Source organism: Magnolia sinica, chromosome 2, assembly GCF_029962835.1.
Source record: "Magnolia sinica isolate HGM2019 chromosome 2, MsV1, whole genome shotgun sequence".
NCBI lineage: Eukaryota > Viridiplantae > Streptophyta > Magnoliopsida > Magnoliales > Magnoliaceae > Magnolia > Magnolia sinica.
The window spans coordinates 132,912,918-132,938,758 of NC_080574.1; the positions used below are offsets into that span (position 1 = coordinate 132,912,918).

The 25,841-nt window shown below is 42.3% G+C and overlaps 2 protein-coding genes across 5 annotated transcripts in view; both read right to left on the bottom strand.

Moving 5' to 3' along the window:
- Positions 1 to 25,841, bottom strand: part of LOC131237704 (sulfhydryl oxidase 2-like) — a 98,205-nt gene that overhangs the window by 67,688 nt on the left and 4,676 nt on the right. For both annotated transcript variants that reach the window (XM_058235614.1, XM_058235615.1), the window contains exons 3-5: positions 25,736 to 25,828; positions 21,417 to 21,598; positions 19,508 to 19,580 (exon numbers count right to left, since the gene is read on the bottom strand). In XM_058235614.1, coding sequence (XP_058091597.1) covers positions 19,508 to 19,580; positions 21,417 to 21,598; positions 25,736 to 25,828 — 348 coding nt within the window. The remainder of the gene's footprint in view (positions 1 to 19,507; positions 19,581 to 21,416; positions 21,599 to 25,735; positions 25,829 to 25,841) is intronic.
- On the bottom strand, positions 10,185 to 18,314 carry LOC131237705 (triacylglycerol lipase 1-like). 3 transcript variants are annotated; one of them, XM_058235617.1, is made up of 9 exons: positions 18,042 to 18,312; positions 17,376 to 17,483; positions 16,859 to 16,999; positions 16,448 to 16,558; positions 15,076 to 15,219; positions 14,589 to 14,629; positions 13,107 to 13,189; positions 10,958 to 11,053; positions 10,185 to 10,661 (listed from the first exon to the last, which is right to left on the bottom strand). In XM_058235617.1, exons 1-9 carry the CDS (start codon positions 18,288 to 18,290, stop codon positions 10,360 to 10,362), a joined length of 1,275 nt encoding a protein of 424 aa, XP_058091600.1. In that variant the 5' UTR covers positions 18,291 to 18,312; the 3' UTR covers positions 10,185 to 10,359. The 3 variants fall into 3 exon arrangements, with proteins under 3 accessions (XP_058091600.1, XP_058091601.1, XP_058091602.1); XM_058235618.1 differs by lacking the exon at positions 17,376 to 17,483 and having other exon boundaries at positions 18,042 to 18,314; XM_058235619.1 differs by lacking the exons at positions 16,859 to 16,999; positions 17,376 to 17,483.

A 25,841-nucleotide genomic window follows, 5' to 3' on the forward strand; every position in this document is an offset into this window, starting at 1 on the left:
AACATTATTCAATGGTTGAGATTGATCATAGAGGGTGGGATTGGATGGTAGGAAGGTGGGCCACACCTAGTTCTCTCATGGAGCTTAGACGTCCACCCTTGGGAGTGCTTGAAAATGGAGTGTGAAATGAGAGAGAGAGAGAGAAGTGATGTGTATGACATGAGAGGTATGGTGCTTGTTGACTTGTTGGTAAGAAAGGAATGGGATGAGTAAGGGTGTTGTTGACTTTGGATGAGAGAGGGATGGGTAGGGTATGGATTGTACTTGATTTGATTATTTGATGGATTGATGTGATGGGTTGTAGATATTCTCTCGAAATTCATAATGCATGGCGTTTTCTTCGAACTGAACACCGGCTCACATCTCCTGGCCCGGGTATCGCCTCGACGCCCAAGACACGACGTTGAAACCGCGACGACGGCGCAATCGCAAAGGTACAAGTCTCGGGTCGAGCCGACTCTGATATATGAGACACGACTTAGGATTGTGCGCAAATGCCAATTACAAGTCGCAGGTTGTCAGAATTCGACCGGGAGGATCATGGAAGCCTAAGGAACAGTACGGTCTAGGATACGGGCCTTACAGCTCTCCCCTCCTAATAAAATTTCATCCTCAAAATTTTAACCACAACACAACCAATACAGAACTCACCAAGGGAGGGAAACCACATCACTATATATATATAATATCAGAACACAACATACCAATATAATCAAACACCTAAGAGATGGGTATAACGCCCACGAATCTCAGGCTCTTTCTCCTAAGATGCCTCATTCATGAGCAATCTAGTAAGATGGTACAGAGGACAAGTTGCACGAATTGTTGACGACTCCTCCTGATGGACCGCGTAGCCTGCGATATTACGTACTATCATCCCGACTTCACACTCCAGCTTGGTCATTTCATTCGCACTGTATATTGCATTACATCCACGGCATATGACATTTTGGGTTGCTATGTTTTTGCATTTATATAGCCTAGTGAGACTGATAGTATTCATGGACTTGTTAGGATTTTACATATTACATTGTCTCCTGAGTATATGATATTTGGTTTACTATGTCTTCACATTGCATTGCTGATATACATTGCTTCCTCAGTATATGATATTAGCTTATTATATTTTTGCATCGCATAGCTTGGATAAGGTTGATGGTATTTACACACTTACCAGCATGTTTCTACATTACTTTGATATTGCATACTTAGCACTTACCTTGCGCACAGACTTTCACCACCCTCTAAGCTTTCTATAAGCTTATGCACAATAGATGCGTGCAGGCGGTGTTAGCTGCAGCAGTGTTGAGCTTGAAGCGTGCAGCTGTCTTTTGGAGCTTGATTATCGATATATGTATTTCCATTTCAGCACTGTATTCAACTGTTTATATTAGTGGATATGTGATGATGGTGTTGCTTTTGTGATTTGGGTAAACTTGTGGTTATGCTTCTTACGACATAAATGTACATTGAAAAATCCTCCTTATATGATCTCAGGATCGAAATCTGGTATATGGGCATTGGGAGCTGAGAATGGGGTACTAGGAGGCTGTCGGCACCGAATTCGGCGATCGAAAATTCTGTGAGCCCTGTTTTCGAGTTTGGGGCGTGACAGGGGAAATTCATCTGAAAGGTCATCGGGCTGAATTTCTTGGAATTCATATAGTAAGGGTTTTAATTTTTCAGGAATGATGGTGTTCTCGAGTTCTTTTTCCCTTTACAATTAATTCATAGGTTTGTGCCGTCTCTTTGGATTCCTTTACAAAGTCCTGTATAGTTAGGAGAGAATGCCCATTAACTTTAGAAGTTTCGGGTGGCTCATCTGGGTCCATAGGATCTAGTATGATTTTCTGGCCGTCTTTGTCGAAAATGTGCAGTCGGATTACCACGGTCAATTAAGTAGAATGTGACAGGCCTCTATGTCAACAACGTCGCATACAACTTAATCTTTATAATGTTTGCCAATTGAAAAAGATATCGTATATTATTCATTTACTTTCTTTTCGCTGACCTTCTTAATCCAGCTGATCATAGATGGGGAGGGATGCCGCTCCATTTTCAGCTACAATTTCTCCACTATAACTTTGGAAACAATGTTCTCACTGCTTTCATTATCAATAATCATATTGCAGACCTTTCAATTTACCCTACACCTAGTTCAGAAAATGTTGTGTCACTGTGGGTGTACCTCCTTCCTTAGTGCATACAATAGTTGCCCCATGACAAGTGACTTACCATGATCCTGCGGAACCCAATCGGCATCATCCGCTTCATCCTCTGTGGCATGCTCCAATTCATCAACATACAAGTCTTCATCATTGTTTTCAACAGTACTATCATTAATGGCGATGTTAGCCACTTGTCGTTGGGGGCAAGTGTTTTAGCAAGCCTTAGCTGACCATATGGGTTCAGAATCCTATTCGGACTGGCATAAACGATTACGCCCTTTGAGGTTTAACTTGCTCGCTTCTCAAATATCGGTTCACAGGTGTAGGAAGTTGAGTGCGCCTCCTACAAGTTCTTTTCCTTTGGCCTGTGAAGCTCCCTGGGATGGACCTACCGCAACGACCCTAGTGGTAGGAAATGTTCATGTGTTGAGACACTCAAGTTGTGCTTCTGCTCAGGTAGCCTGATCGCTTCATTCATTGTTCACACGGGTTGCATCTGAACTCGATCTTAGACCACAACACACAACCCCCCATTGAATTGGACAACTTGCTATAATTTAGTTTCAAACAAATTGTTTAGTGCCGCCAAGTGGTATAATTCTTTTCCGTAATCTCTCACCAACTAACTACTCTATCGACAATTTTGGTATTGTTAGAACAATACCTGATCATAGTTGTTGGGAAAGAATCATGAGCGCAGCAGCTGCTTCATCCGTTATCATGTGCGGATTGATGCTTTCATCTATCTTTTATGTGCGAGTTGAAGTTGCTCCCACTAAGCTAAACTTCGCCCTTTAACTTGTGAGTCATAAGCTTAACCTTTTTTAATTCAAAGATTTTCATATAGTCGAAGAATCACTTAACTTCAGAAAGTCAATTAACGAAATCCTCAATGTGAAGTTGGCCATTGAAGTTAGGAAGATCGACTTTCGTCCTAAATTTTTTATCTCCCCAATCTACCCGATCATCACCTTGTTTGGGATATTGAATGATTATGTCATTTATCTCCTCATCGCTAGATCATACTTCCTCAAGTGTGATCCTACAGTTCACTGCCGGCATCATCCTGCGATCGGTGGGTAACACCCTGTCCAAATATGAACAGTGTCCTGAGGTGCCCATGTGCGAACTGTTGCAGGACCGTATGAATTGATCACACGTGCGGGTGAATTATAGGTAAATTAATTAAGAATAAGCCGCTAATGTGATGCAATCCATCTACATTCGAGCCGAGCAAGGGCCGTAGGGCCGGTCGGGTCCAATAATGCTTGGTGGGTGCTTGTATGAACTGTGCACGGCGCGAGGTAGGACAAAAAATTCTGAAACTTGGGGAGGCCAAGGGCCTCATTGGGCTTGAGGTCCATCACGGACATTAGGCTTGGATGATGCCCAAAAATGGACTTATTGTGCCTTCCAGTCGGCGCTTGCAAACGGTAAATCAACCTACTCAAAACCCTAATTGCTGAAATTTTAATCAAGTGACCCTATGATTTGAGTCAATGATTATGGATATTTCAGCCGTCAGATCTCTTCTAAATTTACACCAAAGGCTAGAAATATTTTCCTGCACTTATCCATCAAAATCTGACCCTTGATCGAGGAACGGTGATTATTGATCACAAAACGGGCCATTGCGGTAAAACCCCACATCCATTTGCAATCAAACTTTGCCCAGCCCTTCATCGGGCCATGGGGCACGTGTTCCATGAATTAGATGGGCCAGGGGGCCATCAGGACAGCCCCAATAATAAAAAATGGGCCCACAGGGCCATTGGAGGGATTTTATCAAATTGTAGGGTCAACTGAAATAAAAATCTAGATATAAATATCCAGCCTCTCTCTCTCTCTCTCACTCCCATAAACTCCAGCAGCTGAGAGAGAGAGAGAGAGAGAGAAGGGAGGAGAGAGCAAAGGTGATTTGGGGTGTGAATTTGGTTGTGCTCCTTAGGATTTGGGAATCCCCGCACCTACACCTCCTAATCGCTGGATAATGCCAATCAAATCGCCGTTGGAGAGAAATTCCGCCCGATCTGAGGTAAGATAGGGCTCCAAATTATTTCTCCCTTGATTCTAGCTACATGCATGTAACTTACCCTCTACTCCATGTAATGCAGGGCCTCAGCACATCGAGCTTATGGACCCGGTGACGCTAGGACGATCTCAGCAACTTTTGATTAACATTAGGTGTGGATCATTGCCTTTAGGTGGCAGATTATCATGCCTAGCATAGGTTTAGTGAATGTGTGTGGTGCATTGTAAGTGTATGTGCTGAAATTTCGTTGGATTACACGGATGAGACTTTAGGGCTACGACTTCTTAAAATATCGGAAAGGGGCTTTGGCCTGAGCATCCCCAATTACATGGAATGCCGAATTGCATGTTTAATTAGGGTATAAACTTCAATTTCTCCAAGTAATATTGATCTGTTGATTTGTCCTTGTTACATGCCATGCATGTGTGGTGCTGTGGTGATTGAATGTTGATAAATCTCTAAATTGTTGAATTATTTTCATTCAATTCCCATTACATGGTTGTTTGGTGCAATTTATGCTATAATTTGTGAAATTGAACTACTATGTTTCGATGTATGGATGTCCTTATGAATGTATAGGTTGGAACATGTTAGACATGACCCGTTTGTTTGGTGAAATTTCATATGTTGCTGTCCATGTACTGAATTTACTGATTTATGTATGTTATGTGTGAATTGTCCCCAAAGTTGACAATGTTTGTGGATTGGCAGATTACCTGGAATTTCTTGGGCGATCCCTTGTTGGACCTGCCCGCGAGTAAATCTAGCCCGATCAGTTGAACTGTAGGTTGTTGGTCGTAGTTGGAGTACACGAGACATCGTTCTTAGGCCGATTAGTTATGGTTTAGCCTGTCGAAGTATATTAACTCACAAATCGGTCATTCTTGTTACATTAACTATGTTTGATCACGCTTGTATGAACTCGAAGTACCCTAAGACCTTTGCGCCCACTATTAGCTGTAATTTACAGCCCACAAGACTCATGAGTTGGGGATGGTGGTATGGGACATCATGCCCATGCTATCGGCCTACGTTGGGGTGGCGAGCCTCTCCGTAGTGACCAGTGAGCACCTAGACTCGTGAGCAGGGGACGGTGGTATGGGACAATGTGTCCGTGCTGTCGACCTATGCCAGGGTGACGACCTCCCCATAGTGACCGCGAGTGAGACATTGAAGTCCCAATTGTCTTTGTCTAAGCTTAAGAATTTCGGGATTGACGAATCCACAAAGGGTTAAGGATCGTGAGAGTCTTATGACCACGACCATCGAGCTGCGCAATCGGATTAGGGCAATAACTCTGCTAAGGGTATTCCAGTTTTCCCAACCTGTTGGGTGAATGAATCTAATTAATCAACCGGGCTAACATATTTCACGACATTGCATTATTTATTATGGTGATTCGGTAGTCGAGGTCGCAACTAAGGGAGTGTTGGTCATTGCGAACGTTAGATGTCATCGTTTAAGGAAGTGTTGGTGGTGAAGGGCATGCACCATATCATTAAACCATGCATTGCTTAACCAACTGAATGGATAGTGTGGATACAACACATACATCATGGTGGGTCCCACATAACTTGGTCACGTCGCTTCAGTAGGGAGTTTAGCTACTCAACACCTAAAATGATATGGAAAAACGAATGGACGGTGTGGATCAACAACATGCATTCACGGTGGGCCCACATGCATTCATGCTATACCGCACGCCAACTATACAGTCGTGTGTGGCCTGTGCATAAACTTCAATTTAATTTCTTGTATCACACGCAAGCAGATGCGGATTAGATATTGACAAGTTGAGTAGTTAGCGAGACTCCCTACTGAAGTGGCGTCACTAGGTTCAGTGGGACTCACCATGATGTATGTGTTGTATCCACATCGTCCATCAATTTGTAGAGATCATTTTAGGCCATGAGACAAAGAATGAGTCAGATCTAGATTTTGAGTGGATCCTACCATAATAGAAAACAGTGGGAAGAGTGACTCCTACCGTTGAAACCTTCCTAAGGTCCACTATGATGTTTATCTGAGATCCAACGTGTTTACAAGTTAAGACAGACATGAAAGAAGGGAAAACACAAATTTCAATTTGATCAAAAACTTTTGTGGGCCTTAGAAAATTTTAATGGTGGGCGTCACTCTCTCCATTGTTTTCTATGGTGGGATCCATTTGAGCTTTGGATCTGACTCATTCTTTAGCTCCTTCCCTAAATTGATATCTCCAAATGAATGGATAGTGTGGATACAACACATACATCATGGTGGGTCCCACATAACTTGGTCACGTCGCTTCAGTAGGGAGTTTAGCTACTCAACCTGTCTGTGGCTAATCCGCGTCCCACACAAGCTATAAGATGTTGTAGATACGTGTCATGTGAAGATGAGCGCGTACACGCCTCGAGCTCCGAGTTGCACGTACGGCTCAAATGAGATCAAAGTTACATGGGTGCCACCATAACGTTTATTTTCCATCTAATTCGTTAATAATGTTAACAATACATGGATGAAGTGGAAAAACAAATTTCATATCAAACCGAAACTTCTGTGATCTTAAAAAGGGTTTCAATGGTAAACGTTCAATCCCCCACTGTTTTTTGTAGTGTGGTCCAACTGATCTTTAGATCTGTCTTATTTTTCGGCTCAAGCCTTAAGACAAGCTCTCCAAATGGATGGACAATTTGGATATAACACATACCTCATAATTTGACTCAAAGAACTTGTTGAAGTCAATACACCACCAGCCAATCCGCTTCCGATTTGGTATCATCCACTTCTCTCTTTCGATCCGAACGGTACCTAACCCGATCCAATTCGGTTTCCCTAACCAAGTCGGACTCAGTTCGAGTTAGGCTAGCAGTGCATCGGATCGGATCGAGTCAGCTGACCTGGACTCGGTCTTGGATTGGATCGAGTTGGATCAGTTACTTGAAAATTCGGATCGAGTCAAGTTGAACCCAATCCGATCCGACTCGGCTCGATGCCCACCTCTACTAGCTCATTAAGCCTACTAAGTAAACTCAGCAGGATCTACCATATGGATGTATGGTCTTTATCCACGCCGTCCATTCGTTTTTCCAGATAAATTTAGGGCATGAGACAAAAATTGAACTATATCAAAAGCTCAAGTGGACCACACCATATGAAACAGTAAAGGTGGGCATCGAGTTGAGTCGGATCGAATTGGGTTCGACTCGACTCGATCCAAATTTTTAAGTAACTGATCCGAACACAATCCGATCCGGGACCAAGTCCAGGTCAGCTGACTCGATTCGATCCGATGCACTACTAGCCTGACCCGAACCAAGTCTGACTCAGTTAGGGAAACCGAATCGAATTGGGTTGGGTACCGTTCAAATCGGAAGAGAGAAGTGGGTGTTACCAAACCGAAAGTAGATTGGCTGGTGGTGTATTGACATTAGCAAGTTCTTTGGGTCAAATTATGAGGTATGTGTTATACACAAACCGTCCATCCATTTGGAGAGCTTGTCTTAAGACTTGAGCCGAAAAATAAGACAGATCTAAAGATTAGTTGGACCACACTGCAAAAAAAAGTGGGGGATTGAACGTTTACCATTGAAACCCTTTTTAAGATCACAGAAGTTTCGGATCAATATGAAATTTGTTTTTCCACTTCATCCATGTATTTTTAACATTATTAACGGATTAGATGGAAAATAAACGTTATGGTGGGGACCATGTAACTTTGATCTCATTAGAGCCGTTCGTACAACTCGGAGCTCGAGGCGTGTATGCGCTTGTCTTCGCACGACACGTATCTACAACAGCTGATTGTTTGGATATAACATATATCCCATGATCAAACCTGCGTAACTTGCTAACTTAAGTGTTTTCTTGAACAACACGTTACAGGCTTACAGCTGCCGTGCACAGCACGTTCACAGCTGTAACGCCTCGAGCTCTGAGTTGTACGAACGGCTCAAATGATGTCAACGTTAGATGGGCCCCAGAATGATGTATTTATTATATCCATTTTTCATGATCATTTTAGATCATTTGGAAAAAAAAAAATGAATCATATCTAAAGCTCAAATGGACCACACCGAAAATAGGATCGGATCGAGTCGTATGTCTCGGACTTAGTCTCGGATTGGATCGGAATCGGGTTTGCCCAATTAGATTTCGAACCAAATCGAGTTAGACCCAATCCGATCCGACTCGGTCTGATGCCCACCTCTACTTGCTTGCATGTGAAATAAGAAATTAAATTGAAGTTTATCCACAGGCTACACACGGCTATATAGTTGGCGTGTGATATAGCGTGAATGCATGTGGGCCCACCGTGATTGCATGTGGTTGATCCACACCGTCCATTCATTTTTCCAGATCATTTAAGGGGTTGAATCCAAAATTTATGCATATCCAAAGCTCAAGTGGACCTTACCATCGGAAAAAGTAGAAGTACTGATTTCCACCGTTGAAAACTTTATAAGGCCCCACCGCCCCAGTGATGTTTATTTGTCATCCAACCTGTTCATAAGATCAAAAAGACATGGATGAAGGGAAAAAACAAATATTAGCTTGATTTAAAACTTCTTTAGCCCTTAATAATTTTTCAACAGTAGATGTTCAATTTACATTGTTTTCGGTGGTGTGCTCCACTTGAAAATTGGATACACTCCATTTTTGAGATGAATTATCTGGTAAAAGAGATGGATGGAGTGGATAAATTGCATAAATGACATTTGGGCCCACAAAGTTTACTGAGATCCGCTTCTACACCGGCCCATCCGCTTCCGAACCAGGTTTTAAGGCCTGGTGGGGGTACACCTGCCCAACGTAGGCCTCATCAATGAGCCACCCACATTGCCCTCACGTTACCTCTCTTGGGAAATGTTTTAACCTCAGTCTTTTATTTCTCAACAGTTAGATGCAAACATCTAATGACTCTATTTTAACTTCATACTATATGACCGAATCGGATCGGATCTGATCGAATCGGTCTGAATTGACATTGATCCAATAAATGGTCGGATCTGACTGATCCTACTTGAACCGCACCGATCCAGGCCTTTGGATCGGGTCAGATCTGCCAGATCGAGTTGGTTTCTGCCCAGCTCTACGGTTGGTACCTAATCCACTTCCCCCTCTAGTACCCACGTGCTACCAGTTGGTGCAAGTCGGGGTGCTAGAGAAGCTCTGTGGGGCCCTAAGCTCTTATTTTAAATGTGGATCATTCATTGCGTGGCCCCCAACTTTCAATATGAGTCTTTCATCAGGTGGGCCGACCTTTGATGTCAACCAACTATTATATAAGCTCACCTTCAATGTCCATCATCCATCATGTAGAACCCACCTTCGATGTTAACAGACCATCATGTAAGCCCACATTCAATATCCATCATTAATCATGTGAGTCCCATCTTTGATGTGGACCACCCATCAAGTAAGGTTCACTTGATGTGGATGGTCCACCATGCTGGCCACACTTTGATGTGGTTCATCTATTATATGGGGCCCACCTTTAATGAGAATAGTGCATTATGTGAGCCCACCTTTGACTAAAATCTTAGGTGGACCACACCACAGGTAATAATTGAATCCCCACCATAAAAAATTTCATTAATTCCACTGAAATGTTTATTTGCCATCCATCCAACCTGTTGATAAGGTCAAAAATACTTAGATGAAGAGACCAAACAAATATCATCTTGATCCAAAGCTTTTCTGGCCCACAAGAAGTTCTTAATGGTCAATCACCACTATTTGCTATACTATGGTCCATCTGAAATTTGGAATTGCTTCATTTTTTTGGATCATACCTTAAAATGAGCTTTCAATACAGATAGACAGCCTGGATGTAGTTGTATACATACAGTTAGGGGTCCCACCCACCTCGCTCTCACATTCAAATTAAACCATCCAAATCATAAGATCCACTGAAGGAAGACATAACCCTAAAATCACGTGGTCCATGCAGGTGGGAGACAACAGATCAATGGCCTGGATTAGTGAACAACCACTGCACAGAATTGAAACCGTGTAGACCACCCAAAGAGGTGGGCCGCACATCATATAATTCCTCATATTAGTATTACAAAAATCAAAACCAAATCACAAATCTTTTTGTTTCAAATTTTCCATGTTATCAGTTTATTTTCAATCAAAATGATTTTATAAAAGGACAAGAAAATTGCAATGCATCTAACTCTCAAAGAAGCTAAGGACCGTTGGATACACGTCGTTGTGCGCGCACGTGCCTAACACGAAGTCCTCGTGCGAGTAGTCGGGCATGAACAGCATATCGACGGGTCCGGGGATCTCCCTCGACACGTGCATTACATCCTCACCGTCCGCCAAATAGTCGTTCCCACCGTAGGCGAGCAAGAAAGGAAGCCTCTTTGGCAGTCCATGGAGCTTGTATGATGGAGGGAAGATGGCCCAGTAACGGATGAGATTACCGATAATCCCATGATCATATTTACAAAACCGACCCGATCTAACGACTTCACAACAAAAGATAGTAATCTATCAGCCCTTTGGCATACGTGTATGGCGATCCAGGCCGTCCAAATTGTTGTCCCTGTTATGGATGGAGCATTGTCCGGAAATCATACTGATCAGACGATCAGAACCATCTGATTAACCATGTGTATATTTTGATAACCGATGGATGGTTCTGATCGTTCAATCGGTGTGATTTTCAGGCTATGGTCCATCCACACTGAGCCGCACGATTTGGACCGTCCGTATACCACATGTACGGTGGGGAATTAATATGGCAGTCTTCGTGTAAACATACGCTGAGCCAATTGGACGATGTTCCTCATTGATGTCGATTGCAACTCGTACTGTTTATAATATCCGGTCCTCGATTGGTTTATACAGTGGCTGGGACCTGTGATCAGAGCCGTTCAAATCAGCTATTTAGATCCGGTTCGCATCTGTAGACGTTCGAGAGAGGATTATGGGATGTTTCAGTGATCTAGAACATTGGACTGTTGTTGTATTCTTATTTGACCGTTCATTTGAGGGGAATGAATCAGAAGGTTAGGATTGTGAGTTGAACCATCAGACCACTTGGACAGTTCAATCATCATCGCTGATGTCAATTAGGCCACAGACTGGATGATTCTGGGCACTCGATCAATGGCCTATAAAATGGACTGTCAAGATTACTTACGTAAATGTAGGTCCCCTCAGCAACATGAGCCATCCATTTGTTGGGACCATCATAGAGTTACAGACCATTAATATAATTAAGTGAGAAATAGTTGCATTGGCATGGTTGGACACTCAGATGGACCAATCAGAGTCGTCCATTAGGTCCATATCGGACCCCGATTGGGTACTACCCCCACCGGGACGTAACCAGTGACGAACGGTCCTGTCAAGGGTTCTGTGGGGCCCACAGTGATATATTTGTTTTATCCAAACCATTCATTCATTTTGAAAGATCATTTGAGTGCATGATTCCAAAAAGGAGGAAGATCGAAGGCTTAATTGGACCACACCAGAGGAATCAATGTTGACAATGAACCCCACCATTGAAACTTCCTAGGGCCTAAGGTGACGTTTATTTGCCATCCAACCTGTTGATAATATCACATAGACGTGGATGAAGGGAAAACATAAAAACCAGCCTGATCCAAAAACTTATGTGATCCTCAAGACGTTTTCAAGGTATGCATTCAATCCTCACTGTTTCCTGTGGTGTGGTCCACTTGAGAATTCAATCTTCCTCATTTTTAGGTTCATCACCTGAAATTATTTGTGAAAATGGATGAACATCATGGATAAAACACATACATAACGGTGACAAGACCATCTGTCCCTAGCTGGGTCCTGGTGGGGGGAGCTATGATGTAAAACTCATACTGATCGGATGATTCTAACCACCTGATCAAAAGACCATGTATCAAAATAAAAAATAAGAAAAGACCAATAAATAATTTCATCCATCTATTTGTTGGGCCCCGTCGTTAATTGCATGGTTGTAAAGAACTGCTTTCACCAGATAATCCTGATTGTACCATCCGTAGCTTTGAAAACTTTTAGGCTGTTAAAAAGGGCTACTTATGGATGGATTGCCTCATCCGATCAGCATCCTTTTGATATTGGAGAGCAGGAAATGATTTATAGACCTAACTAACAGTTCAGCTTAATGGATTGAATTACTAGAGTTGTATATGAGCCGATCTGGGTTGAGCTTGGCACAACTTTGCTCGTTTTGGCTACCAGCCTTTCCCAACTTGAGTTCAGCTCGGTTCAGTCCCCAAGCCTGACTGGCCAGCTTGCCTCGATTCTGTCAGCAGCTCAGTCAGCTCAAGCCAAGTTCGAGCTAAGTTCAAACTCAAGCTTATGAGCCGAATTTAAGTTCAAACTTGGGAATAAAGTGTTTTCTCTATGATTTTAATATTGGCTGCCTTTTTTTAATATTATATATGATATAAAGTATAACATATTAATGAAGTTATATGTATAAATGGGAAATTGCACTATAAGGTTGGCCTCATGGGAGCTTTCCTCAACGTGAGCTGTGTTCCGCATCAGGGTGGGGCCACACAGCTCGACTTCATGCGAAATTCCCATGAGGTTTGACCTTGTAGTACTATTTCCCACATATACAGTATCATATAATTAAGTTATAACTTTAGCTAAATTGATTTGAGCCAAACCGAGTCAAGTTCAAGCTGAGCTTCGAGCTGAGCTGAGTCAAACTCAGGTTAACTCAAGCTCAGCTCAAAATCCTTCCGAGCTTAAAAATTCAGCTCAGCTCACCCAAATTCTGCTCCGAGTGGAGCTAAGTTGAGTCGAACTGAGAGAGTTAATCAAGCTAGCTTGGTTCATGTTCAACTCTAGAATTGACCAAGCTAGTGTCCCAAAGCAACTAGGAATGGTTGGATATGACTGTGGATGGCCCATCAATCATGCCATATCATAAGCCATACCTTCAATGAGTGCAAGGAAGTTGCTCTGACAGTCTAAGCTAATGAGGTCGCAAACCATTCTCAGTATCTGCTTCACCAACTCACTGCAACCACATATCCAAGCACAAACAATTACGTACTGCTCTCTTAACGCTAGGATTGCTAATGAGCCGGACCAGGGTCTGGTTAGCCATGGATCTTGCACTGCTTCGGTCCAATGCGACTTGTCCGAGTCAACTCGGTCAATTCGACTCAGCACCTTGAGTCAAGAGTTAAAGTATCCCCAGTTCCCCTGACTTAGCTGAGCCGTGACTCGAATCAGGACTTTAACAAGTTGTCCTGGGTCTGTCAATGGTCTGGGCCTGGGGTTGTCTTTAGCCCAGATTTTAAACTGTTTAGGCTGGGCTTTACAAAGTTGGGCTATTTTAAATTTTGATTCGGCTCGGATTGGGCCCGATCCATTGACAGCCCTGCTTAAACCCGGAAGCGAGTTGCCAGGCCCGACCCACCAACGTCTGTGACCTGTTAACGTCATCAAGTTCTGTAGGGCCCACTATGATGTATGTGTTATATCTACACCGTCCATCCATTTTGACAGATCATTTTAGGGAATGACACAAAAAATGAAGCAGATCCAAAGCTCATGTGAACCACATCACAGAAAACAGTGAGGACAATGATGCCCACCGTTGAAACCTTCCTATGGCCCACAATGATGTTTATTTGCCATCAACTTGTAGATAAGGCCACAAGGATCTGGATGAACGAAAAATCAAATATCAGCTTGATCCAAAACTTCCGTGGCCCCTGAGAAGATTTCAATGGTAGATGTTTAATCCCACTGCTTTCTTTGGTGTGGTCCACTTGAGCTTTCGATCTGCCTCATTAAAATCATTAATGCACTAAAACAATCTCACCAAATGGACGGACGGTCTGGATATAACAAATACATCATTGCGGAGCCCGAAGAACTTGGTGACGTCAACCCACCACGGAGGCCCTCGGTTCCTACAAGTGGGAGGAATGATCCGGTTATCTAAAACCGACATTGTGGGCCCCACTTTTGATGGTCCATGCACTGAAAATCTCCCAGGTGGGAAAATTCTAACCATTCGGTTGGTGGACAGCAAATAGATGATTACGAAAGAAAATAAAGGGACAGTCCAAGCTCCATCAAATATTCAGGTGGCTACGTTCTTTCCATCCGGGGAATTTTTGGTGCATGGTGACCACATTATATTAATGGTTTGGATCACCAAATCGTGAGCCCAACCGTGCAAATCATCTCGCAATGTCCACCTATCAGGTGGGCCACACGTTTTCCGAAACAATGGATGGTCAGCTGCCCGCTACCATCAGTTAAACATCCTGAGTTTTTGGCAAAATCATCCACACGTGGGCCCCACCCGATACACGGTTCAGATCCCTTTCAAATGTTCCAGGTTGGCACGTATGGCTCCCCAACCTCGAAATGCAACGTTATATGTAGGCTGCGGCACTTACTCTGAAAGACTGAAGCGGCTTACTCCAAGCGCAAGGTCGAGCTGAAAGAAAAAGAAGAAGAAGAGAGAGTCAGAATCCAGTACATATAAGTGGGGTCCATGGTCCCCTGATCCAAACCATTGACCTCATTGGTCCCACCCTGGATAGACCCATGTCCAAAAAATCTCCCGTGATGGAGACATCCTCACCCTATGTTTGATGGTCTTTTAATCAACGGTGAAGGAAAGAAATATAGCAACGGTCCAAGGAAAGGCCGAATATTATGGTGGCCACCCCAACGGTCCAGACGGCTTGGACCATTAACCATGGACGAACGTGAATCTTTCTACTGAGGAGTTCCAGAATGTAAGTCCACCCAACCGAGTTTCTGTATGACTTAACATCAGATATCTGGACCCCCACTGAAACTGAGGAGGTGTGGGGCCCACCAACCAGTAGGAAGATGGTTATTAAGGTGGGCCACATTTCTCCTATCGTAAATAATCACCTGATCAAGGAAGGAGGCTGCGGCCATCCTTGCGACGGTCGATCTGATGTTTGAGAGGTAAGCAATCGGGCTCAGCATCACAGCTTTCTCCACAAGGTCGGACACTTTCGAGTAGGTGAAGGCAGCAAACCCCGCCATCGCCCCCTAATGAGAATATCAACCACGATGAATCAGTGGGCCACAACGCTTTGGAAAGATCGGGCTCAAATGAGCACTGCCCACTCCCATATGGGAATAAAACAGTAGACCTAGCCTGCCCAACTTCGGCACCGGTGTGCTCCCAGCACTAGCCCATGGGCTCCTGTTTGACCCGTCTTGAAACACGGACCAAGGAGTATGACATGTGTGTGAGTCAATGAATGTACAAACCCGCAAGGCGCAAGGAAGCTAATTGGTGGGATCCCCCGTAGGTTGCACCTTCTTATGAGAAGGGTTCGAGTGAGAGCATGCCTGTCAGGACCCAAAGATGGTGAACTATGTCTGAGCAGAGCAAAGCCAGAAGAAACCCCGGTGGAGGTCACTGTGGTGGAGGCCCACAGTGACGTGCAAATCATTCGTCTGACTTGGGTATAGCTTGGTACGAGTAGAGGTGTACATGAACCGAGCTAGCTCGGTTAACTTGCTCGACTCAAAAAAGCTCGATTAGACTCAGTTCGAAGCTGAGTTTGAGCCGAGTCGAGCTGATTTTTTGAGCTCGAAAATGAGTTCGAGCCAAGTTCGAGCTGGGCCCAGCTCGACTCCGATCGAACCCAACTCGAATTGAACTAGTTCAGTGACTTAATTACTTTGATATTGATGTTGCTCACCAAGTGTTTGATATAATGACCCAATGAAGTATGGCTGGTGGCCAGGAAGGGATGTATATGAAACCAATACCTTCTTTTTTTCTCTTGATTTTTATGTTGCTTAGAAGGTGTTCGATAGGATATCTGTAAAAACCATTGCTGCTGTCTTAAATACAGTGAGATTTTGAAGGTGCAGTCCAGGTGTTTGTGAAAATGCTGCACAGGCGAACTCAGCTCGATCTTGGCTCAAACTTGCCCGAGCTGCTGACCGAACTGAGCCAAGCCAAGTTCGAGCTGAGGTCAGCTAGTGGCCGAGCCGAGCTGAGGCCAGCTCGACTCAAACTCAGATGTACAACCCTAGTGACGTACGAGTCTCACCGCCTGTGGGCTGGACCGTAGTTATTTCAGTTTGGTGGGATGAGTCCAGCAGTCGGCTCATAGGATAGAGTTGGACATGATTCGACCCAGCCCATCATGGCTCAGTCCAAGCACAAACCATCGTGTATGGTTCATGCATGGAAATTAGTGCAGTTCAATCGTGGACACACGTCGAGAGGTGGAGATGTGGGGGGAGAAAATCAGATCACCTGAGAGAAGCCCACGTAGAGAATTTGCTTCTCGGTCACTCTTCTGATGAATCTCAGCATGGTGGGGACATCATTTGTGGCAATGTCATCTAAGTCCCAATCCCAGTACTCCTACGCAGAAACAAATCAAAACATATCATGATCTCATCAAGGCTTTCAGAGTCGGGTAACAAGTGGGCCCGGATAGCCCACTTTGGTTTTGGGTTTAACGGTGCATAGAAGAACATGGCTGGACCAGTTTTGGCTCAGGTCCCATTAAAGGTCAGTGACCGCGTGACATTTTAGAACTGTAGGGCTGAGTATTCTGTCTACTGGAGCAAGCTCGATCATCCACCTTGCTGGATGTGGGGTCGCCTGCCCGCATGGCGTAGGTTAGCGAAAATCGAATTTGAGAGAGAGGGAGAGAGAAACCTTCTGACATTGGGAGTAGTGAAGATGGCCGAGGCTAAAAGAGGAAGAGCGAGCGTTCCCGATCCAAACATCGTAACCGGCCTCTGCTAAAATGAACCCTAGAGACTCGTTAGGCTCGTTCATCACCCATATCTCCCCGCCCTATCCAATCAGAAAATTCCATGTGTAAACCAGAAACGATGAGAAAGGACGAAAGCCATTCGTTCTAGCTGCATGGGGCCCACCGTAATGTGCATTTCAAATCCAAACCGCCCCATATATATATATATACCTAAGGTTTGGATATGGATATGGAATGAGTTGATTTTCCTTGTGTCCATTCATCCAGGTGGACCCCTCCCCAACGTCCCCAACTATTTCCTTTGTTGTGGCCCACCTCAGTTACTGATTGGGCTGCTTTGGGGGATTTTAGGCCTAACAAGAGGAGACGGATTGGATGGAATTCAAACACCACGGTGGACCCCATACATCTGAAGGCATGGCAGCTTCTATGCGATCATTCAAAACACGGGGAAACCTGCATAATCCCATGGAAAAGAAAAACGGGTTTCGTTTCGTTGTGTATCGCAACGTTTCTACTTGAAATCCTTTGCATTGTTAGAAGGTAGAGGTCGCTTGTTGGAACCTGAAAAATAAAAAATAATAATAATAAAATTAAATAAAAAGGGCGGGGTCCACTGATTCGAATGGTCCATTTATTGCCATCGCAAGAAATGATGAGATCTGACCGTTCACTATTCAAGTCTCCAAACAGAGTACATGTGGGTCTCATGGATTCACTACATGGTTCCAGGACTACTTGAATTAGCAAATGATATGAGAAACTGGTAAAACCAAAAACCTGAGTTTCGCGCACATTTCTTTGATGGTGGTGACTCAAAAAATCGACGGTTAGAACCGTCCGATAAACGTGGTTTTTGCGCGATCCAGGTCACCCAATTAAAAACGCGGGAAGACGTGTAGTCCACCGGACTACCTTATGAGGAGAGGCTTGCCCGTGAAATAGTGAAACTGACTCACATTAGAGCGTGAATTTCGACTAAAAAACGGTGGACCCCATTGGTTCGGCCATTTAGAGAGAAGGAAACCACCTGATTTGCTACTCCCGCGTACCACCAAAACAGGAGAGAGAGAGAGAGAGAGAGAGAGAGAGAGAGAGAGAGAGAGAGAGAGATTTACTTACAGTGAATTGGCGGCAACGGAATCCGTTTAGGGCGACGAAGGTCTCGCATATTCCCTTTCGGCGGTTCGAATCCGTTGCAGGAGCACCGAAGAAGGTGAGGAACAAGAGAAGGAAGGAGAGGAATTTCGAGGAAGTTGAGGGCATTTTCGAAAAAAATGGAGAGAGATTGAGAGGGGGTTTGGGTTTTCTTTTGTTGAAGCGTGCAGGGTTAATTTCGTAATTCAGGAGTTTGGAGTTGGGTTGGGTCATGATCTTGGTGATGTTGAGCGATCGACACGAGGGGTGATGATACGGTGTGTCGCAAGAACTGTAATAAGGTAGAGCCATCTCTCTACAGGACACGTGGCAGGGTTATGTATCGATCAGGTCCGTCCATATGCAAGGCCCTTATATGGATGGTTTAGATCTTAAAAAAATCATATCTATTACTCTAATTTTGATCATTAAAATGACGGTGGAAAATAAAGAAGTTAACGCTAAAAAATGCAGTGAGATGAACTTAGAAAAAGTAATGGATTCGATTGTCTCATTACTTTTATTTTCAAACGTGGGCCATCCGTCCTTGTGGACCCGATAGACCCGATGGATACATAACCCTCCGACGTGTCCACTGGAAACATGGCTCCACCTTATTACGTTCTTTCGGGTTCTACCGTATATCTCCGTGCAACACTTGCTGCAGGGAGCCCGTGCAACAAAAACCTCCGTGGGCCACTTGATTTTTGTGTGACATCAATCCGTCCATCAGTTGGCTGGGCCAGCACTTTTTTAGTACGTGATCCCAAACAGCAGGTACAATCAAAACTAAAGTGGGCCACACCACATCAAACAGTAGACATGGATTCCCCCACCATTAAAACCTTCCCCTGACCGTGGGGCCCAACATGACGTATGTATAATACACATCCACGCCGTCCATCCTTTTTGCCAGCTCATTTTAGGGCATGAGCCTAAAAATAAAGCAGATCCAAATCTCAGGTGGACCCTAACATAGTAAACAGTATTGATTGAATGCCCCACCATTAAAAACTTCATAGGGCCCATGGAAATATTTGCTTGCATCTAACCCGTTGATAAGGTCACACGAACTTGGATGATCAATCACCATTGTTTCTAGTGTAAATAAGCCCTACCTTGTGTTCGAAGATGATGTCAAAGGCCTTAAAGCTGTTGCTTCTTCAACATCAAATACAGCTCGAGCAATCTTTCACCATACATGCAACACTTTAATATACAGCTAGAGCAATCTTTCACCATCCATGCAACACTTTAATATACAGATAGAGCAATCTTTCACCATCCATGCAACACAAAGTGTTATGTCATTTTCTTGATTATACACACTACTATTGTGGTATTATAACTGAAGCAAAATAAAAAGACTTCAAAAACAGTGAAGTAAAATTGTAAAAGAGAGTTCAAAAATATATTATTTGAACAGGTCACAGTGTTCATCTCTGAAAGACCTGGCCAGGGTCTGAGGCATTTGGAAGAAGCAGATGTTCATTCTCATATTTCTTGTCCTCCAAGTTGAATTCACTGTCAAACAATAGATGTCTCGAAAGTTAGTGCCATGCCATGATCAAATTGAAGGTAATGGAAACATTTCATCACATATGGCATACACGTTAACAAGTACAGATATTGCTGGTAAGTTCCATAACCCAAAACCCACATAAATTGGGAGAAAAAAAAAAAACACCACTACTACTATTTATGTCGAGGGACTATATGATTCATGAGCCGAGGAAATGCACAACATAGTCAGGTTTTCAGTTCGTACAAAGGTGCCCACACTTGAGTGACCTAGAACATTGATCTGTTGGGTTTCACTTGGGGATGGACCACACCATGAAAATCTCCCTGGATGACCCTAGCCACCATTATTTTATCTTTACCCCAGCCCAATGTTGTCAAATGCAATCACACATGCGATTGCATATATGTGACGAGATCGCATGGCAAGTATGCCATGGCATACTTTATTATTCGATGATTATACGATCGCATACTGCCAAACAGGACTTTTTTAAAAAAAAAAATTATGATTTTTTGCAATTTCAGTCAATTTTGCCTATAAATTGGCACTCGGTTTCAACTGAGTTGACTTGATAACCACCCAACCCAACTCCCTCTCTCTCTCTCTCTCTCTCTCTCTCTCTCTCTCTCTCTCTCTCTCTCTCTCTCTCTTACTCTCTCTTTTACTCATCTTTTTCTTTATGTTTGAAGTTTTTAATAATTAACTCTCTCTTTATGTAGCTTATAAATTGTTTTGTTAAATTTTATGTAAATATATTATTAGTAATTAACTATATAACTTAATGAAACACTCAAATTACAATGAAATATGTAAAATAAGTTATTAGTTATCCATTCACTTTTACTAATTAGGCAAAATTTCCCAAATTTTTTATAACTTTTTTCAAAATTTCCCTATTTTTATTTTTCTTAAAAATAAACAATCACATATGTGAACAACAGATGCTGATCCCATGCGACTGCATATGCAATTTGACAACATCGCCCCAGCCACCAACTTTAAGCTTCTTTCCAATGAATGTTCAGATGTTTCTGTATCTCTCAAGTCTCATCTTAACATTCTATCTGTAAGCCGCAAACTGAAGGATTAGCATTGTCCTATTGAGAAGACTCTTGTGGTATAGTTCATCTGTGGGGCCCATAGACCAAAGGTTTAGATCACAGAACCACCTGCCCCACTTGTACAAACTAACAACCGAGCATATTGGCATATCCTCAGCGCCAGGATCTTATAAGGTAAATGATAACACGAGAGAGTAATCAATAATTAATCAGTGCCTTTCTTGTTTTGTGTTGCCTATCAATCTTGACTACATCTCCTTATCACAAGGTCAATGATTAATCAACTACTACATATAGAATTTAGAGCTGGATTACAACATTTTAAAGCCAGTATGATGTTATCATAAAGTTTACTTGAGCTCTTTCAGAACAATGAAGATGAAGATGAGAGTTTTTCTCATCACACTAGCAGTTCCAAAACAACACATGGTTTGCTTCCATAATCAAATAATTTTCCATGATTCAGTGGCACAACTGGACACTTGTTTTTATCAATTACGTCACCACTAGACATACTGATGCAATTTCCAGAAACAGATATAGCCACGATTAAAAAGAGTACAGATTTCAGCTGTTCAATGAGTTGAATGGATTTCTTTCCACATGTGATGCTTGTATGATGCAAAATGGTTAATTCATAACCATAGAAACATTATATAGTTTTCTCTCAATGATGAAATGCAAGTCTTTGGTTCATAATGATTCGATATGGGGAAAAGGGAAAGAAAGGATGAAAGGATTTAAAAAAAGGAGAGAAAATTGTAAAGAACATGCCTGCTCATTCGTTTATTGATCCAATTAAGCAAGCGAACAGCCGTCCGCCCATCATCAATGGACTGTATTTCACTCTCATCTTGTTTAGGTTCCCATCCACCAGATGCAAACTTAGAAGGACAACCCCAAAGCAGCATAGGATAATGGCTAATTGAAAATCTATCACAAAGCTTTTTATTTATCTGTGCTGCCACACATGCAAAGATTAGAGGGGGTAATCACCAAACATACTTCCCAGTAAATGTAATCAATTACCTCATCATAACAGAGGGAGAAGTGGTATGTAATAATTTACATAGAGAAGAAAGGAGTAAAGCCAAGCATTATTAACATATTTACAATGTAAAAGAACCTTGGAAGTGGGCCATGAACAAACAATATCAATTCCAGGAACACACACACACACAAACCACATACATTTCAATGGGAACACAATTCAGCTCCTACACCAGTTTTCTAGAAAATAATGCTATGAATGACAAAAAAAATTTAAAAAAAAATAAAAAATACAGGTAACCTTATAATGTTTGAGGTGAGAATGCTGTTCAAAAAAACGTTTATGGTAAGAAAATGAACTCGAAAATAACATCCACAGATGTACAACAAATTTAGGCACTAAATATGGAAACACATAAACTAAAAATGAAGCTAAAACCAATTGGGATCTCGATACATTGACACAATCCAGTATAATTAAGTTGGCACATGTTTTTTCCAGTTTGAGTTAATCAGATACATTGACACAATCCAGTATAATTAAGTTGGCAGTCATTCGCGCGTAGAGCCAACCCCAAATAACTGGGAAAGCCCTATGATGATGGTGGTGGGGTTTTTTAAATTATATACAATTTAATGTTTAACCAAGAATGTTTAATCAAAGTGTGTTTGTGGCGGGAAGAGAAATTCTGGATGGTGCCCTCACAACTCATGAATGCTTGGATTCAAAGCATAGAAAAAGGAAAGAAATGAATAATTTGCAAGTTGGATATTGAAAAGACTTATGATCATGTCAATTGGGGCTTTCTCAACAACATGTTAGGAAGATTGGAATGTGGGCAAAAGTGTAGGAATTGGATGCAAGAGTGTGTCCAGTCGGCAAGGTTCTTGATGCTTGTAAATGGCTCTCCTGAAGGATTCTTTCGGGCATCAAGAGGCCTTCGGCGAGGGGAACTGCTCTCACTATTCTTGTTTGTGGTGGGGGGCTGAAGCTCTTAGCAAGATGCTGGATAGAGGGCGGCCGGTAGGCTTGATTAGAGATTTCAGCATGGGGAATATATAGCTCGCTCCTGATCTCCCATTTTCAGTTTGCAAACGACAGCATTCTCTTTTATGATGCCAAAGCCGACATAGTGGATAACATGAGGAAGATGGTGAGATGCTTTGTAGTGGTCTCGGGTCTTAATTGGTCGATTTTTTCAATGAAACTTCAGTGATTGTTGAAAAAGACATCAATACACACTTATAAATCAAAACATTACAAAAAAGAAGTGCACATAATAGGTTTTCTTTGTATGGGGTCCTAATATGTGCGATGCCTAACTGAATTGATGCAAGTATATTCAAAGTCTATTCATATAATTTATAAATGTAAGAAGACGTGTGGAAACACAAGCAATTAGAGCTGGGCACATCTGACCCGATCTAGTGGATCCGACCCAATCAGACCCGATCCGATCCATTCCGAACCGAACCGACGGCCTGGATCGGTGCGGATCGAGTAGGGACCCTTAAGATCCGACCGTTTTCGGATCGAAATCGAGTCGTGGTTAATCCAGACCGACCCGATCCGAATGGAACCAGACCGATTCGATCCGGCTCGATCCAGAGTGATTCATATCGATATTTCTACTTTTTCCTATGGTATGGTCCACTTGAGCTTTGGATATTCATCAATTTTGGGTTCAACCACTAAAATGATATGGAAAAACAAATGGATAGCGTGGATAAACCACATGCATTCAAGGTGGGCCCCAACAGAGTTTACTCACTACGGTAAGAGGATTTGCCCGTGTACCACACAAAGCTAGCAGTAGCTAGCTGTAGGTACGTGTCGTGCGAAAACGAGCACTGACGCTCCTCGAGCTTCGAGTTGTACGAACGGTGAGATCAAAGTTATATGGCCCCACGGTGATGTATTTATCATATCTACACCGTTCATATATTTTTAGAGATTATAATAGAGCATTATCCAAAAAATGAATCATATCCAAAGATCATCTGGACCACAACGCAAATAACAGCTGAGAATGATTTTCACCATTAAACAATTCATAGGGCCCACCATAACGTTTATTTTCCATCCAATCTGTCCATAAGGTAACAAAGGCCTGTATTAAGAGGAAAAATAAATTTCAAATTAATCCAAAAAGGGTTTCAATGGTAGACGTTCAATCACCACAACCTTTTTAAGTGTGGTCCACTTGATAGTTAGATCTGTTTTATTTTTCATCTCAAGCCTTAAAACGAGCTCGTCAAATGGATGGACGGTTTGGATATAACACATACCTCATGATGAGACCCACAGAACTTGCTAACATTACACCATGCACGGTACTTTCGTGCACAGCACGTAGCAATTGCTAGCATGCTGTGCACGTCAACACAACTGTACTCCTCGAGCTCCGAGTTGTACGAACGGCTCAAATGAGATCCACATTACGTGGCCCCACAATGATGTATTTATCATATCCATACCGTTTATCAATTTTTCATGATCATTTTAAAGCATAGGAAAAAAAATGAATCATATCTAAAGCTCAAATGGACCACACCGAAAATAGCAGCAAGGATAATGATTTTCACCGTTAAGAAAATTGATTCATACCCAATCTGATCCGACTCAGTTTCTCTGACCGAGTTGGACTCGGTTCGGGTCAGACCAATCATGCAACGGATCAGTTCGGGTTAGATGTCCCGAACTCGGTGCCGGATCGGATCGGGTTCAGATCCGGCCACGTAGATATCAGACCGAATCAGGTTGGACCAAATCATGTCCGACTCGGTCCTATGCCCAGCTCTACAAGCAATACATTCAAAAGCAAAAGAAGAATCACTAGATCAGGTTACACGCATGTTTGATTTTATGTTTGGACACAAAGATTGCAACCGATTTGCGAGATATTGTGAAATTTTGATTTTTTCAATTTTCTGCAACTCGACCCATCCCCCCCAAATCTTGAAATTGAAGCTCTCAATCCATGATTTTTCATTCAAAACATGAAAAATTATGGATTTGTAACAATTTGACACTAATTTAACATGATTTACAGAAAAAAGAAAAAAAAAAAAAAAAAGAGATCGAAAATAAAAAATGCTCACCAGATCAAACATGTGGGATATATCCCAGTACTTGTGTGTTTCATATCACACGGGTGGGATACAAGATATATCAGCTAATATCATCGATACTTAAGAAACTGGTTGGGATAAGGTTTAGAATTAGAGGATGATGATTGTTCTTCAATAACTTATCTAATAAGGTCATAAGAGCTATTTCTGTCTCCCAAATCTTATGGCTAAACTACTAGGTATCAAGACACCTGTACATTACTCCATATGAAAACTCAGCCATACCCACTTTATTCTCAACATGCAGCTTTTCATAGTCAAATCCCCTAAACTGGCCCATGAGAATTTATTTAAACACAAAAGACGCTTGAGAGTTTGATATAACACATGTATAATTGGTGGGAATATTTGAAACATCATGGACAGATAATGACAGACACTGGAAAGAGAATTCACTATAATCTGGCCAGCTGAAAAGACAATACATTCACTTGATAGAGAAACAAACAAAGAATAACCAACAATAGGGATAAAGGAAGAATACATGATGAACTATCAGCTGACTTACATATAATTACATATGAGCAGAAGTCATGATCATTTCACCCAAACCCATTACAATCTATGATTAATGAATGGATCTTGTTAAGAATATCACAGAAACAATAGCTTGTTTCCCTCTCTATGTATTGGAATTCATTCCATTTGTCTTGATGTATCCATCTCCTTCAATAAAATTCGAATGAAAAAAAAAGGTTCCTACACACAATTAGAACTATACAGTAATCCTTAACAAATCATGTCAGCATAAAACTCTTTTTTCCTTCCGTCTTCTTCCTTCATTTATTTATTTTTATTTTTTTGTAATGATCAGGTAGAAGAGGGCAAAAAGAAAATAGAAGAAAAGTTACCAGCCAACTTGAAAACAAAAAACAGACATTATTGTTCTCAAAATGATTTTTAACTTATAAATCCATTAATATGGCTCTTGATAAAATCATATTTTCAGTCTGAAACCAGAACCAACATACCGCCAATGCACAATCTACTCTTGTCATGAGTATAAGCCCAGGATGCACTGCATCAGGTCCATTGAAAAGCCTGGCGACCTTTTCATAATGAGGCTGCATAATTGTC

Excerpts from the sequence above, each read along its gene's own strand:
- LOC131237705 (XM_058235617.1), bottom strand. The coding sequence starts at position 18,290 with ATGACCCAACCCAACTCCAAACTCCTGAATTACGAAATTAACCCTGCA. Across the intron at positions 17,000-17,375 it reads TTTTCCATGGGATTATGCAG|GGCGGGGAGATATGGGTGAT; the intron begins GTTTCCCCGTGT and ends CTGATTGGATAG. Across the intron at positions 13,190-14,588 it reads AGCCGCTTCAGTCTTTCAGA|TGAGTTGGTGAAGCAGATAC; the intron begins GTAAGTGCCGCA and ends ATGTGGTTGCAG.